Here is a 12,740-nt window from a genome sequence, read left to right as displayed (position 1 = left end):
ATGATGCAATTCGAGCAAGAAAAAAGTTAAAAGCGTACATAATTATAGAGAGTTGCAAAAAGTTCGGACATACAGACTTAATTAAAAAGAGCAACTGTCTAGACATCAACGAAAATTAAAACTGAAATAAACATAACGTCGAAAGTTAAAGCACAGTTTTGCGCGAAAATTATAACCACGGCGGGCAATTGCATCCGAAGCGTCGAGTAGTAAACCTTGAAACAGGAAAATTATTGCTCTGGGTGGCTATCGTTTTTCTGCGATTAGTTTCCAAATTTTAAATGATTTGATCATCTTCATTGCCGTTTGTTTTTTTTTGGTGCGGCCTAATCTGTTTTTTTTCTTTGTTTCGTTATTTAACTAACTTTGCAACTGTTCTATTGTAAAATCCGGATGTTCATTGCAGTATTTTAAAAATTAGGCTAGCATAATCTTCGGATATTCGAAGATCTCGCATCTTGAATTTGGCCTGACAAAAAATTCAAGGTTGTTCGGCTTCAGATTTTGCATGCAAAAAAATGTCAAAATTATTTTTGTCTGTTCGAATTTTTTGCTGTTCGAACTATTTTGTCTGTTCGAAATTATTTTTGTCTGTTCGAACTTTTTGTCTGTTCGAACTTTTTGTCTGTTCGTAACAACTATTTTGTCTGTTCGTAATTATTTTTGTCTGTTCGAACTTTTTGCTACTAATTATAGTACCAAAAAGTTCGGACCGACAAAAATAATTAAAAGGGGGAATGATTTTCTTTCAGACAATTTTTGCATGCAAAAGCTAATTTTTCAGACAGAAAGTATGTCTCAATGTCAGATCAAAACTGAAACTTGAAAGCAAAGTTTGCTCAAAATTGGCAGATTGCATTTTAATTTACTTCTGTCTGCCCAAACTTTTTGCAACTCTCTATATTACAGTTGCAAAAATTCAAAACTTCGAACAGACAGAATTAATTTAAAAGAGCCATCGGCCAATTTTGCACAATTTTTGCATCTAAGTTATAATTTTTAGGCGACCTTGACGCATACTTTCTCTCTGAAAAAGTGGATATTTCATGGAAAAAACATTCTGAAAAAGATTATTTACTCTTTTAATTAATTTTTCCAGATCCAACTAATTGTATCTCTAAATCATCTAAATTGATATATTTAGTAGCAAAAAAATTCAAACAGACAGAATTAATTAAAATGAGCAATCTGTGCTTTTCGACGCTTTTTTGCATGCAAAATCTGAAGCCAAATAACCTTGAACTTTTTGTCTGACTAAAATCAAACCGCAAAAACGCCGATTATCCGATGATTATGCTAGCCTAGTTTTTAAATACTGCATTGAGAATCCAGATTTTACTATAAGACAGTTAGAAAATTAGTTGAAAACCGAAATCTAGAGTTATTTTCATTAACAAAAAAAGTAGTCACAAAAAAAACAAACGGAAGTGAAGATAATCAAATCATTCAAAAATTGGAAACTAATCGCAGAAAAACATTAGCCACCCTGAGCAATAATATTCCAGTTTCAAGGTCTACTATTCGACGCTTCGGATGCAGTTGCCCGCCGTAGTTATAGGTTTTGAGCGGAACTCTGCTTTATGAATTTTCGACGTTATGTTTATTTCAGTTTTAAATTCCGATGATTTCTAGAGACAGTTGCTCTTTTTAATTAATTCTGTCTGTCCAAACTTTATGCAACTCTCTATAGTATAAATTTGGAACAGACAGAAATAATTAAGAAGAGCAATCTACCAATTTTGAGCAGTTTTCGCGTGGTGACCTTTATAAATTTTTGTCTGAAAAAATATCTAATGCATGCAAAAGTTTTCTGAAATAGATGATTTGCTCTTCTAAACTATAATTAGTAGCAAAAAGTTCGGACGGAAAAAAATAATCAAAAAGAGCAAATTACCTTTTTCAGACAGTTTTTGCATGCAAAAGCTAGTTTTTCAGACCGAAAGTATGTCTCAATGTCAACTAAAAATTCAAATTTGCATGCAAAAATTGCTCAAAATTGGTAGATTGTTCTTTTTAATTATTTCTGTCTGTCCGAACTTTTTGCAACTCTCTATAATACTCTATTGGTTCAAAAGCACTGTAAAATTTTTAAACGACAAGTTTTCGATCACAAAAAGAATAACCTTTGGCTCTAAGAATCTGATTCATGCGACCTTGCAACTCGATACGATGGTCAGAGATGCTATCCGAACCGATTATAATGACTTAAGTGTTACAGACCTCAAAAAGCAAATAAGCCAAGCCCGGCGTGTCCGAGAAAGTAGGTTAATAGCCAGTTATAATTCGAAGCAAAACAAACTCTAGAAAGAAAATATAGCTGCAGGTAACATGGGAGGCACTTGAGCGTTATTTTCATTCTGGAGAGGATTCTCTTGGTTCAAGTTAGCCCCACCATGTTTTTTGAAGCGAAACCCTATTTGAATTAGGATCACTTTTAAACATTTCAAGGCGAGGCGTACCTATGAACTTTGCATATGTGAGGGCAGATTTCTGGCAGGCTAATTTTCAGAGCTCTCCTAAAAACTACTACACTTTAGGCTTTTTGAAGAGTTTGACCATGGAATGGCGTTCCTTGGCGCACTTGTTCCTCAAAAAAAGTATAAAAGCGCAAAGATAGGGGTGTCAAATGGAACAATCACGTTCAGGACATTTTCGTTCCGACCATTCGAAAGTTGGGGAGGAACTTTGTATTCGGGTCTTTTATTTTTTTTCCACGCAAAATCAGGTACCACAAATAATCATCGGACTGGGTTGAGTGAAATATCCTCTTAAAGCCCTTTCAGTTGTGATTCGAACCACATTAAACTATTTCCAAAAAAAATTTCCCAGTGTCGAGAAAAACCGGTTCGAAATTTTTGATTTTTCGTCATAATTCGAGCGAATAAAGCAATCGAGCACGCTTACAACAGCTGAATTATGCCTAATTTAAGACCTTATAACTTAATTTTAAGCAAATAAACCTAGGTTTTGGAGTTTTTTAGCTTCATTTTCTAAATATTTAAGTTTTTTTACAATTTTTTTTCCAAATATTGCCTATATTACTATGACTGTCTAACACTAGCGGATTTAGGGGGACGCCTTCCTCCCCCTCAGGAATTCGACCCCCTGCCAACCCAAAGGGCAGAAAATTTGGTCAAAATGGGGTCTTTATAAGTGATTTAAGAGAGCTCAGAAAATCAATTAACGTTAAATTGTGGTGTAATTGAACTTAACGCGCTCTATTTTGTTGATTTATATTGGTTGATTTGATTGTAATTTGCATAAACCTAAACTCCTTGATTGAGAGGACATAAATTGTGATTTTTGTGATAATTGAGAAACACGGTGTTGGTAAGCTGTTACCCCCCCCCCCCCCCCCCCCCTCAGGGATTCGACCCCATGCCGACCAAAAGGGTCCCCCATTGTACTATTTCAGATATCCATTTTGGGTGAAGGATCCTATAAAGTTTCTAAAGGCGCCTTCGGCGCCAAAATACACTAATTTTGAGGGTGAACACGTCAAAAAACGTCAAATTTTTCCAAAAAGAACCAAAAACGCCTTTTTGGCTTGTTTTTTTTCAATTTGCTTGCGGTAAGATGGGGATTTAGGGGACGGGGGGGGGGGGGAAAGGGGAAGGTGCGGGGCGGAAAAAAAAGGCCAAAAACTTTTCAAATATTTTTAAAAAACCGACCCCTCGAGAAAGTTTTAGATCCGCCCCTGCCTGCGGCGCAGAAAATTTGCAAAATGGGGTCTTTCTAAAGCTTTGGCAGAGCTCGATAAATCAATTTGGTCGACCTAAAAAAAGTTCGTTAAAATTTTTCTTGAAAATCAGCGCCGAAAACCCCCACCCCCCTCGAGAAAATCCTAGATTCGCCCCTGCTATGCACCAATGATATTCTTAGGCTTCGACTGATCTTGACTAACTTTTTGTTTGGGCTTTCATCGGCTCTGGAAAAAAGTGTAAGTGCACTAAATATGGATGACAAAAGTTATCACAACAGAAAACATTCGTACATACAGAAGACTTTACATTGAAAAAAAATTGAAAAAAGTTGATAACCGAGCAGCAACAAGAATACGACAACATTTGGACCCATCCCTGTCGAGGCGAAGAAAACTCTTCTTAGAAAAAAAAATGAGCTATAAAGTTTAAACGAATTTTTACGACCCATCCGAGGTAACATATTAAAGCGCAAGAGTATATTTAGCCCTCAAAACTACGCAATATAAGTTGATTGAGCCAATTTAACAAAAGCCGAAAAAACTTTTAATTAAAAACGCCAAAAAGCAACCTAACTATTCAAAAGCGGACAGATCTTACAGCACTTTCAATTTTCATAAAAACCAGAGAAATCAAACTAAAACCCATTCTAATTAAGTAAGCAGATAAAAATTGCCCAAAAAACATAAAGCACAAATGATATTATACTGCTACCGCAGCCTACCGATTCAAAATTGCCACCGAAACAAGGTCTTTTGTTTGACATAGTTTGAAAAAAGAAGGTCGCACTAACATTCTTTGCTTCAGAGGTAAATAGCACCCGGTACTGAAATGTCATATGAATAAATTCAAAATCAAGTTTTAAAGATTAAGCTCAATTCGATGAAAAATTTTTATCAAGATTCAACACAATCCGCTGTTCCCTAACTAAATTATATGACGAAACATTTGCCTGAACCTATCAAATGTAGACGGCAAGGCAATACTGACTATAGGTTGAAACACAAAGAGTCAAAACTCTCCAACTTATGTTAATTTCGTATATATCTTATAATCACCACATAATTTAATTGCTTTTTAATGCAAGCTTAATTTTTTTGTTTGCATAGAAAATTGTCAAACTTGTCTACAAATTATGCATCCTCTCCTCGAAATTATTTGTAATGAAACTATTGAAAACATTTATTGAACTAACCGTGCCCAACCGAAAGGTTGAAATGTGTCAATATACTCATTAACGTTCTTTATCATTAAGAAAAGAATTTACATTGGATTTAATACAAAACAGAAGTCAGACAAAACAGAAAAAATTGAGCGTGAAAATCTTCGACTCTTTCTTGAAAAAAAAACAAAGAACACGACTTGAATATGTGAAAATAACTTCGATCAAAAACACTTAACACTGGCTAGTAACAAATTCCATGCAAATTCGGACGAAACACATTATGACGAAAAAAAAGGATATTTTGATTTTTTTATTTGCTATTGTAACTCTCACTAAAAAGCCAATACATGTGGAGAAGCAAAACTAGCAGCTACAACAATCAATACGATGAACAAACGGCGACTTGTTCATACTTTTCAAAATTTTTGTGGTATATCAAAATCAGGCCCACTTCAACCATCCTCTAAGACTCATACAAGAAATGAAATTTAAATCGAAAGTCAAGCCGCGAATAATCAAATTTAAAAACAAAATCACCAAGGCCTAAATAATAGTCTTTACTATCTTCATCGACTCTTCAAATAATTCAAAGAAAACAAATATTGTCACATTGACTCGAAGCCGCTAAAACCGAAACAAAAATCGCAAAATTGAGCTTCAAAACACGTCAGAAAATTTTAAAAAGTTTTTGAAAAACAAGAATTAGTTGACGAAAGGATTCGAACCCTCTCTAGAACAGACCTGATACTAGCCGCATTTTTGACAATAGAAAATTTTAGTTCAAAATGGGAAAAACTTTCAAGCTTATTTAAGCCTATCAGCAACCTAGACACCGAGGCGAATGTGCACTTCGCATACACAACCAAAAATATCACCGATAACGCTACTGGGAAAAACTGCATGAGTAAAACTTTGAATCTACATAACTTCTGAAGAGACGGACGCCAATTATGAGTCTACATAATTGCTAAGTTACGTAAGCCAATTATGTCACATTGGCAGTACCAGTCAAATTGAAAAAAAAAGAAATTTACCAAATAACAAACCTCAATTTATAGAGCGGACGCATTTTAAATAGTAAACTAAAAAGTTCATTTAAAACATCCGACCTTGCCCACGTTCGAACCCTCTTATTTTGTTGCGAGTCTCCTTCACTACCTCTACGCTACAGATCCATGATACCTTGAAGCTAAAGTGCTATTTGTAATATAATAGTCTGTGTTAATATCCTAAGCATTGGTTGTACTTAATAGCTGGTTATTGATCAAAATGAACACGAATAGTTGCGACATAGGTTGGAAAAAAAGACTTCATACTATCACACAATCAATCAATTCTTCCGGTTCGAAAGTAAATACAACGAGCTATTTATTAGCATATCTCCACTTTTGCTTCAAAAACAAAACATGGATCTTCGCTACCGACAAAAATTTAAAACTGCGTGCAACAAAAATCGTCAAAAAACTTTTCACTCAATACACGACACCTACTAAGTCTGTATTTCTCATTTTCAATTTCAAATATAATAAAAACCTGAAAATACAAAATACATTTTGATGACAAAATACAATGCTACGAATTATATTGAATTAATAATAGAAAATCAGTATTATCATTAATGAAATAACAAGTTTTAGAAGAACAAAATCAAATTTTACAAAATACCAGGATCAACGGCATTACGCTATCAACTATTATTATTGAAACCAATTTCAATTTTAATCCAATTTAAAAGTTTTCGATTTTGAATTTCATACAAGTTAACCAAAAAAAAAAACTTGCATAAAAATAAGCAGGTTTCTTGCATAATGCCAAGGAAAAATGAAAAACAGTTAAAGTTGATGCAGTGTAAAATTAACTTTGCGTTTTGTTCAGTCCGGTACAGCAATTAACACCTGCTTTCCTCTCCCTTTCCAAGACAACTCCGTAGTCTGAATGTTCAAATGCAAGGAATTCTGTTCATCTTTGCATGCACTCTGCGTGAATGCATTTCTGTTCACTTTTCTAAAAGGAGCGCGACTAATTTTACTCAAATGTCCTGGCAAGGCGAGAATTTTTAGATGGAGTGACAAGTTCGGCTGGGTTTGATCTGGATGTGATGATACTGCGTTGGGGTTCACCCCTGGATTCGAATGGTCTTCTATTCCAGGATGGTATAATGGGTTGAGTGCCCCGTTGGTTGATGAGGAGGAGGAAGGGGTAGTGGGACTGTATTGTTCATTCACCTCTGAGCATCCACTTACAGCAAGTGTGCAGTATAAAGCATGCCCTGTCATCTCACGTTTATCCTATAGAACAATGTCTGTGTTGATTATAAAGGCATCAGGCACTCATTGAATTTGTCAAATAGACTCTCTAAGACATTTTGCCACACTCAAAACCATTGCGACATGGAAAAAAAACTCAGTTGAAAATTAGTTTGGTTTTTTAAACTTTACATGATGAACAACATGGTGCAGAGAAGATTTGATCAAATTGTGACCAGAGAAAAAACACTGGATTGTTCACCTGCATTGGTATCTGATTCGTTTCACATCGCTCTACATATTCTTCATTCGATTCGAGATCTCTGCTCTGCGATCCATACAACAGATTGGATCGGACACTTGATGCAGATGTGTGTCTAACTAGCTGGCCATCATTGCTCATGGGACTGCCTCTGCTACTTGTAGATGCAACAGCCAGTGGTGTATCAGTTCTCAATGGTAGACCACCCAGTTGCACCTGAGGCAGATGTAATAATCATGATATAACAAAACTTAGGGAAAATCCATGGGAAAGCTGATACAGTACCAAATCAACCCCGAGAAAAACTATAACATAATAGGCCTTCGATCATTTTGTAAGCAAGATTATAACACAGAGGCAAAGCGGACCTTCGCAACACTTGCGATACAGTTAAAACATTGCATTACAAGATACTGAGTTAGGACCGATGTGGTTAACTCATAGAGTAATTTCGGATAGGGTACACCGTCTGCTCGTCACGCTATCTTATTTTCGGCCGGATAGATTCGTGCAACTTCTTAGTCTAATACCGATCCTAATCTTACTCTTATACTATCTAGTCTCAGGTTGTTTAACTAGTCTCTGCTAGGCTCAATAGATCTAGGGTATACTGGTTTAATGCGGCTGCTGAAGTTCCTTTGGAGAGGCAACTAATTTCTAAGTTAAATTCAAATCTCTCTGGTGCTGAAATTACAAGTAATTTCAGCACTTACAAATAAGTGGATTGTTAGTTAGATGGATCATGATTGGTTAATATTAAATACTTTACAGTGGTAAAATATCTAATTTATCCAATCATAAAATGTAGTTTAGATCAGGTTCCACCCATCCGGGTTTTACAGAGTTTTTTAGAATAGTCTTTCTGCAATTCAAAGGATGGATGATGGACGTTGGTATTTGGCGAACATCATATTTCTTCTGGGTTCTCTTGTTAGAGAAGTTCCAGGTTCAATCGCTGTGTCTTCTCATGACAACGACTGGGTTTTCGCAACAAACTCAAATCTGATTTCAGAATGGTTGGCTATGACAGGTTTTTCTGTTTCATGTAGAGAACTTCTTTTGGGTTGACCTTGTCTGGGAATGGCGTGGAGATTGTGCGTGGAGGGGATGCCTGGTTACTCGGATCTGTACGTATACTTGAACATCGAGGTGGTCATTGTTCTAGTTCAATGAAGTCCTTTTCTGCGAAGTCAAGTCGTACTCTAAATCCTTTGAGTTGTGATTGTGGGCGGCATATTGATTGTGGTTGGCCATTCTTTTTCGAGTGTAGTGGGGTCATTTTGTCTTTGGATGTTCGTCTTTGGTGTTGTATGCTGATCTATATACTGCAAGGTGTAATTTACATTTTATAAAATTTTTATTAGTTTGGTGTTTTAATTATGATTTTGGTTAGTTGTTTTCACAAAAGCTTTTTGTTTTAGTTCGGTTATTTTGAAGAGTTACTCACCCTTGAGTACCTCTTATTAAAAATAGGAGTGTGGTCACAAAGCGTGGATGTAGCGCGGTGGGTTAGGCCGGCTATAGAGCATGCTCAGGACTTCCTCTCTGGTGGGTTAGGCCAGGAGTGGGAGTATGATTTCGTGCGGTTTCTGTGAGAGGTCCTGTTATGTGACAACGTTTTATGTTGGGTTTATTGTGGTTTTTCTTATGTTTCGTTGGTTGTGTCCTTTTTTCAAAAATCAAATTGTTTTTGGTATGGGTTTGTCTTTCGACTTTTTTGTGTTTTATTATTTCTTTCTTAGACTTTATAATAGTCTTCAAAAGAATAAATTATCCAGTTTTAAACTGGGTTAATCCGGTTTGGGTACCGTTGGTTTCCTTTTCTTAGTCATGCTGTTATTCTATGTGTTGTGGTGTTTAGTAAGCTGCGTTGGTTAGTTTTGATTAGTATATAATTCCTTTCCAACCGGGTTAAAGGAACGTTTGAAACTTGTTATCGTGTGTTAGAGTTGTTGAGTGTGAAAACTTGAAACTGAAATTCATTATTTAAACAATTCTTCGTGGGCGAGCTGTACGAGTTTGGATAGAATTCTTGTGCGAGTCAATGAAAATATCAAAAGGTTAGTACTGCATTTTCGTCTTATCAATTTACTACATAGAATTTCAATTTTACTGCTAGTTTTGGGAAAAACTAAGTTACAAATTTTCATTATTATGAGATTTACTGCTTGTGGGGAAACAATTTATAAATTAATTTACTACATTGGTATGAATTTTATTTAATTTAGCTGGTGCAAAAGATTAATAGAGTTTTGAACAATTTGAAGAAGTTTTCTATTTTTTATTTTTCTTTTGTGTATTTTGCAGATGATCGTGAGATGAAGACTAAAAATCTAAATGAGACATGGATAAAGAATGGTTAGTTTTTTAATTTGAATTTATTAGTTAAGAATATGTATAAATTATACTTACCTGTTAGTCGTCGGGGAAAAAACCGTGGGGGAAGATGTCGTGTATTATGTCGGAATTAGTTAGTAATTTTGCTAGTATGCGAATGATGTTTTTAGTTTGAAGCAGTGGCCAAAGCAATTGAAGTGCTTTAATGGTTTTTAGTTCTTCAGTGCCAACTGCAAAATCATAAGGTGTGTTTTGGATGAGATTATATAATTTGTGATTGTATTTAGTGTTGTGGATGAATTCTAATATCGGGATTTCTATAGGTTGAATAAATTCGTGTGGGATAAGGAAGGGTCTGGATTCTTCTGCGTTGAAGGTCTTCGTGATGGGACAAAAAATATACATTTGGGTTATGGGATCATAATTGCGAAGAATACCGTGAAGGTTAGTATCTTTGATGCAATATGTGAAGTTAAGAAAAAATGGTGAGGTGTACTTAGAATTAATAAATTGATAACGGTGGTGTGGTTGTCTTGATGGAGTGTGTAGATCAAAATGATTTTGTATGAAGCGATAATATGTATATGTGTGGGTTTGTTTAGTGCGTAACATAATATCGTGTGAGCAGTGCAAATCTCGTTCATGTGGTGCAAGGAAATGAAAAGTTAGTGAAAATAATTGAAATTTTTCTTTAAAACTTTCGTAAGCTTGTGTGTCGGTTAGTGCTTCAGAAATGATGTGATCGAATTTGCGATCAAATATATTGAGTGTAAATACATATGGTGTTTTGATGAAGAATTTTTCTGTGATTTGTGGGTTAGCGAAACGGTCATCATCTAAAAATTGGTCTTGGTTAGCTCGGATGATGTTATGATCGTAATATTCTAGCGTATATTCGTTAGCTCGGGGTGCAGTGTATGTTTTTAGTGACTTTTTATATCCTATATAAGTAAATTGTCTATGTGTTAGGGGTGTGGTGAGTCGATATAGCATATTTTGATTTCTTTCGATATCGATGTGAGTATTAGATAAAGGTAGGCAAAGGGGGTTAGTAAAATGATAATATGATGTCCAATGAAGTGTAGGCATTAAAACTTGTTCATCTACAAAACTACGTGTGTCGTTAGTGTCGTTAGGGGTATTCAAAGTATACTGTGGAAATGAGGGTAAGGTGATGGCTAAAAAATCTTTCGTGTTAGTGTGATTTGGATTATTAATATATTCACGGGCTGTTCCTGGTTTTGTTGGAAATGGATGGTTTGGGAATTTTCTTTTGAAAGTGCGGTAGGCTCTATTAGTGCTAATTGATGATTCGGTGGATGTGGATGATGGTGCTAATGATGCGGTATAAGCTGAAGAGGGTGTAGGAGTAGGTGGGTTTGATGATTCTATTGTGGATGAAATCTGGTTTATAGTGGGGATGTCAAGGTGGAAGGGTTGTTGTTGTAGGGTGATAAAATTATCTAGTTCTTGGGAGATTTGGGGGGTGTCTGGAGAATTGGATGATCGGTCTGAATGAAGTGAAGAGTAGGTTGGGGTGATTTGTGAAGCATAAGAGGGTTAGAAATGGATGGGAGTGGGTTATTTGTTGGGATTGGTTGAAAAGGGGGTTTTGAAAAAACTGAGGGGTTGGTTTGAAAATTATTGGATGGAGATGGTTCAGAGTCTGCAAATTCATCAGGGGTTTCAATATTTGGGTTATTGAGTTGTGAAATGGAGTATAAAACTGAGATATGTGAATTAGTGTCTGAATTCATGCCTGATGTTATATTATTGGTTGGGAAATCGGGTGGCGGGAAAGCAAAAAGTGGAATTATTGTAATTGGAGTGTTGAGGTTGGTTGGGTGGGAATTTGAGCGGTGTAGGGATCCAAGTTGTCGGCTCATCGTGGGCTAAAAAGATTATTATTTTGAGACTGAAAAGCGGTGGTATGGGGTTGTTCTATAATTTGTTCATATGTATTTTCATCTAGTGAATGGTGCGTCATTATATGTTGAATGGGACTTTGTTATTGCTAAATTTCGAAAATTTCGTGGGACTAGTGATAATGGATGGTTATGTGGTAGGGGTGGTAACTGTGGTGCTGTAGGCGTTATGTCTACATTGTTATGTTCTTCGTCATATGTGTTCTGTCTTGTTGCTATTTTTGTGTTGTATTCTTTTATTTGTGCGTCTAAAAGAATTTTGTTTATTGATGATGAAAAAATTCCAAAAAATCCTGCAAATAGTATGCGTGCTACACTTGCTTGTCTGTTTACTTGTGTGTGTATAGCGCATGTATTGTAGATTCCTTTTAAGAGTGAAAAAGGAAATCCTATAACGTTAAACATTGCGTATAAAATAGTTAATTTTTCTAAGATGTAGTAGGGCCATCCTAGAAAATCAAGAATTTCATTTTTGAGTGTAACAAAGCTAAAAATATTTATAGGTGAGATATCTTGTGGTCGGTATTTTTCACCGTTTAGATATATATAGTCTTTGATGTCTTTAAAATATCCGCTATAATCTTGTGTATAAATATCTGCAAATCCTGCGGTTTCGGCAAGTTTGCGTAAGTTTTGGTCAATTGATTGTCTTTGTATAGTGTCCATTTGTGTTAATAATTCTTGGAATTGTTGTGTTCTAATGTGATGTTGGATATCGGATTTTGAATATATTCCAATTGATTGTAGGTCAATATTTGGGTTTCGAGCAATAGCTCTAATGCTTTCAGGTGAAAATTTTTTGAGTGATTGCATTAGTGTGGGATATGGGGTAAGAAGGTAATATTTATCTTCATCAGGGTTCAGTTGAACTACATTGTGGCTATTTTCTGATCCACATGGGACTGCGGTATCCCAGAAATAGGTTCGTCTTGAAAGTGTGTCAGCGAAAGGTACTTTATTCTTATAAAAGATAGGGATTCTTTTATAGCATCGTTTATCTTCAAAAACATATAGTGGTGATACTTTTTTTGGTACAGGTATAAAACCATAAAATGTTTCCTTCGTAGTCTAAAAAATTTGATCTATTTCCTGATAGTAAATATC

At 35.5% G+C, this 12,740-nt stretch overlaps 1 protein-coding gene across 1 annotated transcript in view; it reads right to left on the bottom strand.

Moving 5' to 3' along the window:
* Positions 1-6,535: 6,535 nt before the first annotated feature.
* Positions 6,536-12,740, bottom strand: part of LOC134853910 (transmembrane protein 185-like) — a 187,768-nt gene continuing 181,563 nt past the window's right edge. The window contains exons 8-9 of the mRNA XM_063869876.1: positions 7,375-7,590; positions 6,536-7,154 (exon numbers count right to left, since the gene is read on the bottom strand). Of these exons, the coding sequence (XP_063725946.1) occupies positions 6,738-7,154; positions 7,375-7,590 (633 nt within the window). The 3' untranslated portion in view covers positions 6,536-6,737. The remainder of the gene's footprint in view (positions 7,155-7,374; positions 7,591-12,740) is intronic.

This window comes from Symsagittifera roscoffensis, chromosome 9 (assembly GCF_963678635.1).
Source record: "Symsagittifera roscoffensis chromosome 9, txSymRosc1.1, whole genome shotgun sequence".
Taxonomy (NCBI): domain Eukaryota; kingdom Metazoa; phylum Xenacoelomorpha; order Acoela; family Convolutidae; genus Symsagittifera; species Symsagittifera roscoffensis.
Note: the sequence above shows the minus strand (reverse complement) of the source record. Positions and strands in the feature narration are given on the sequence as shown.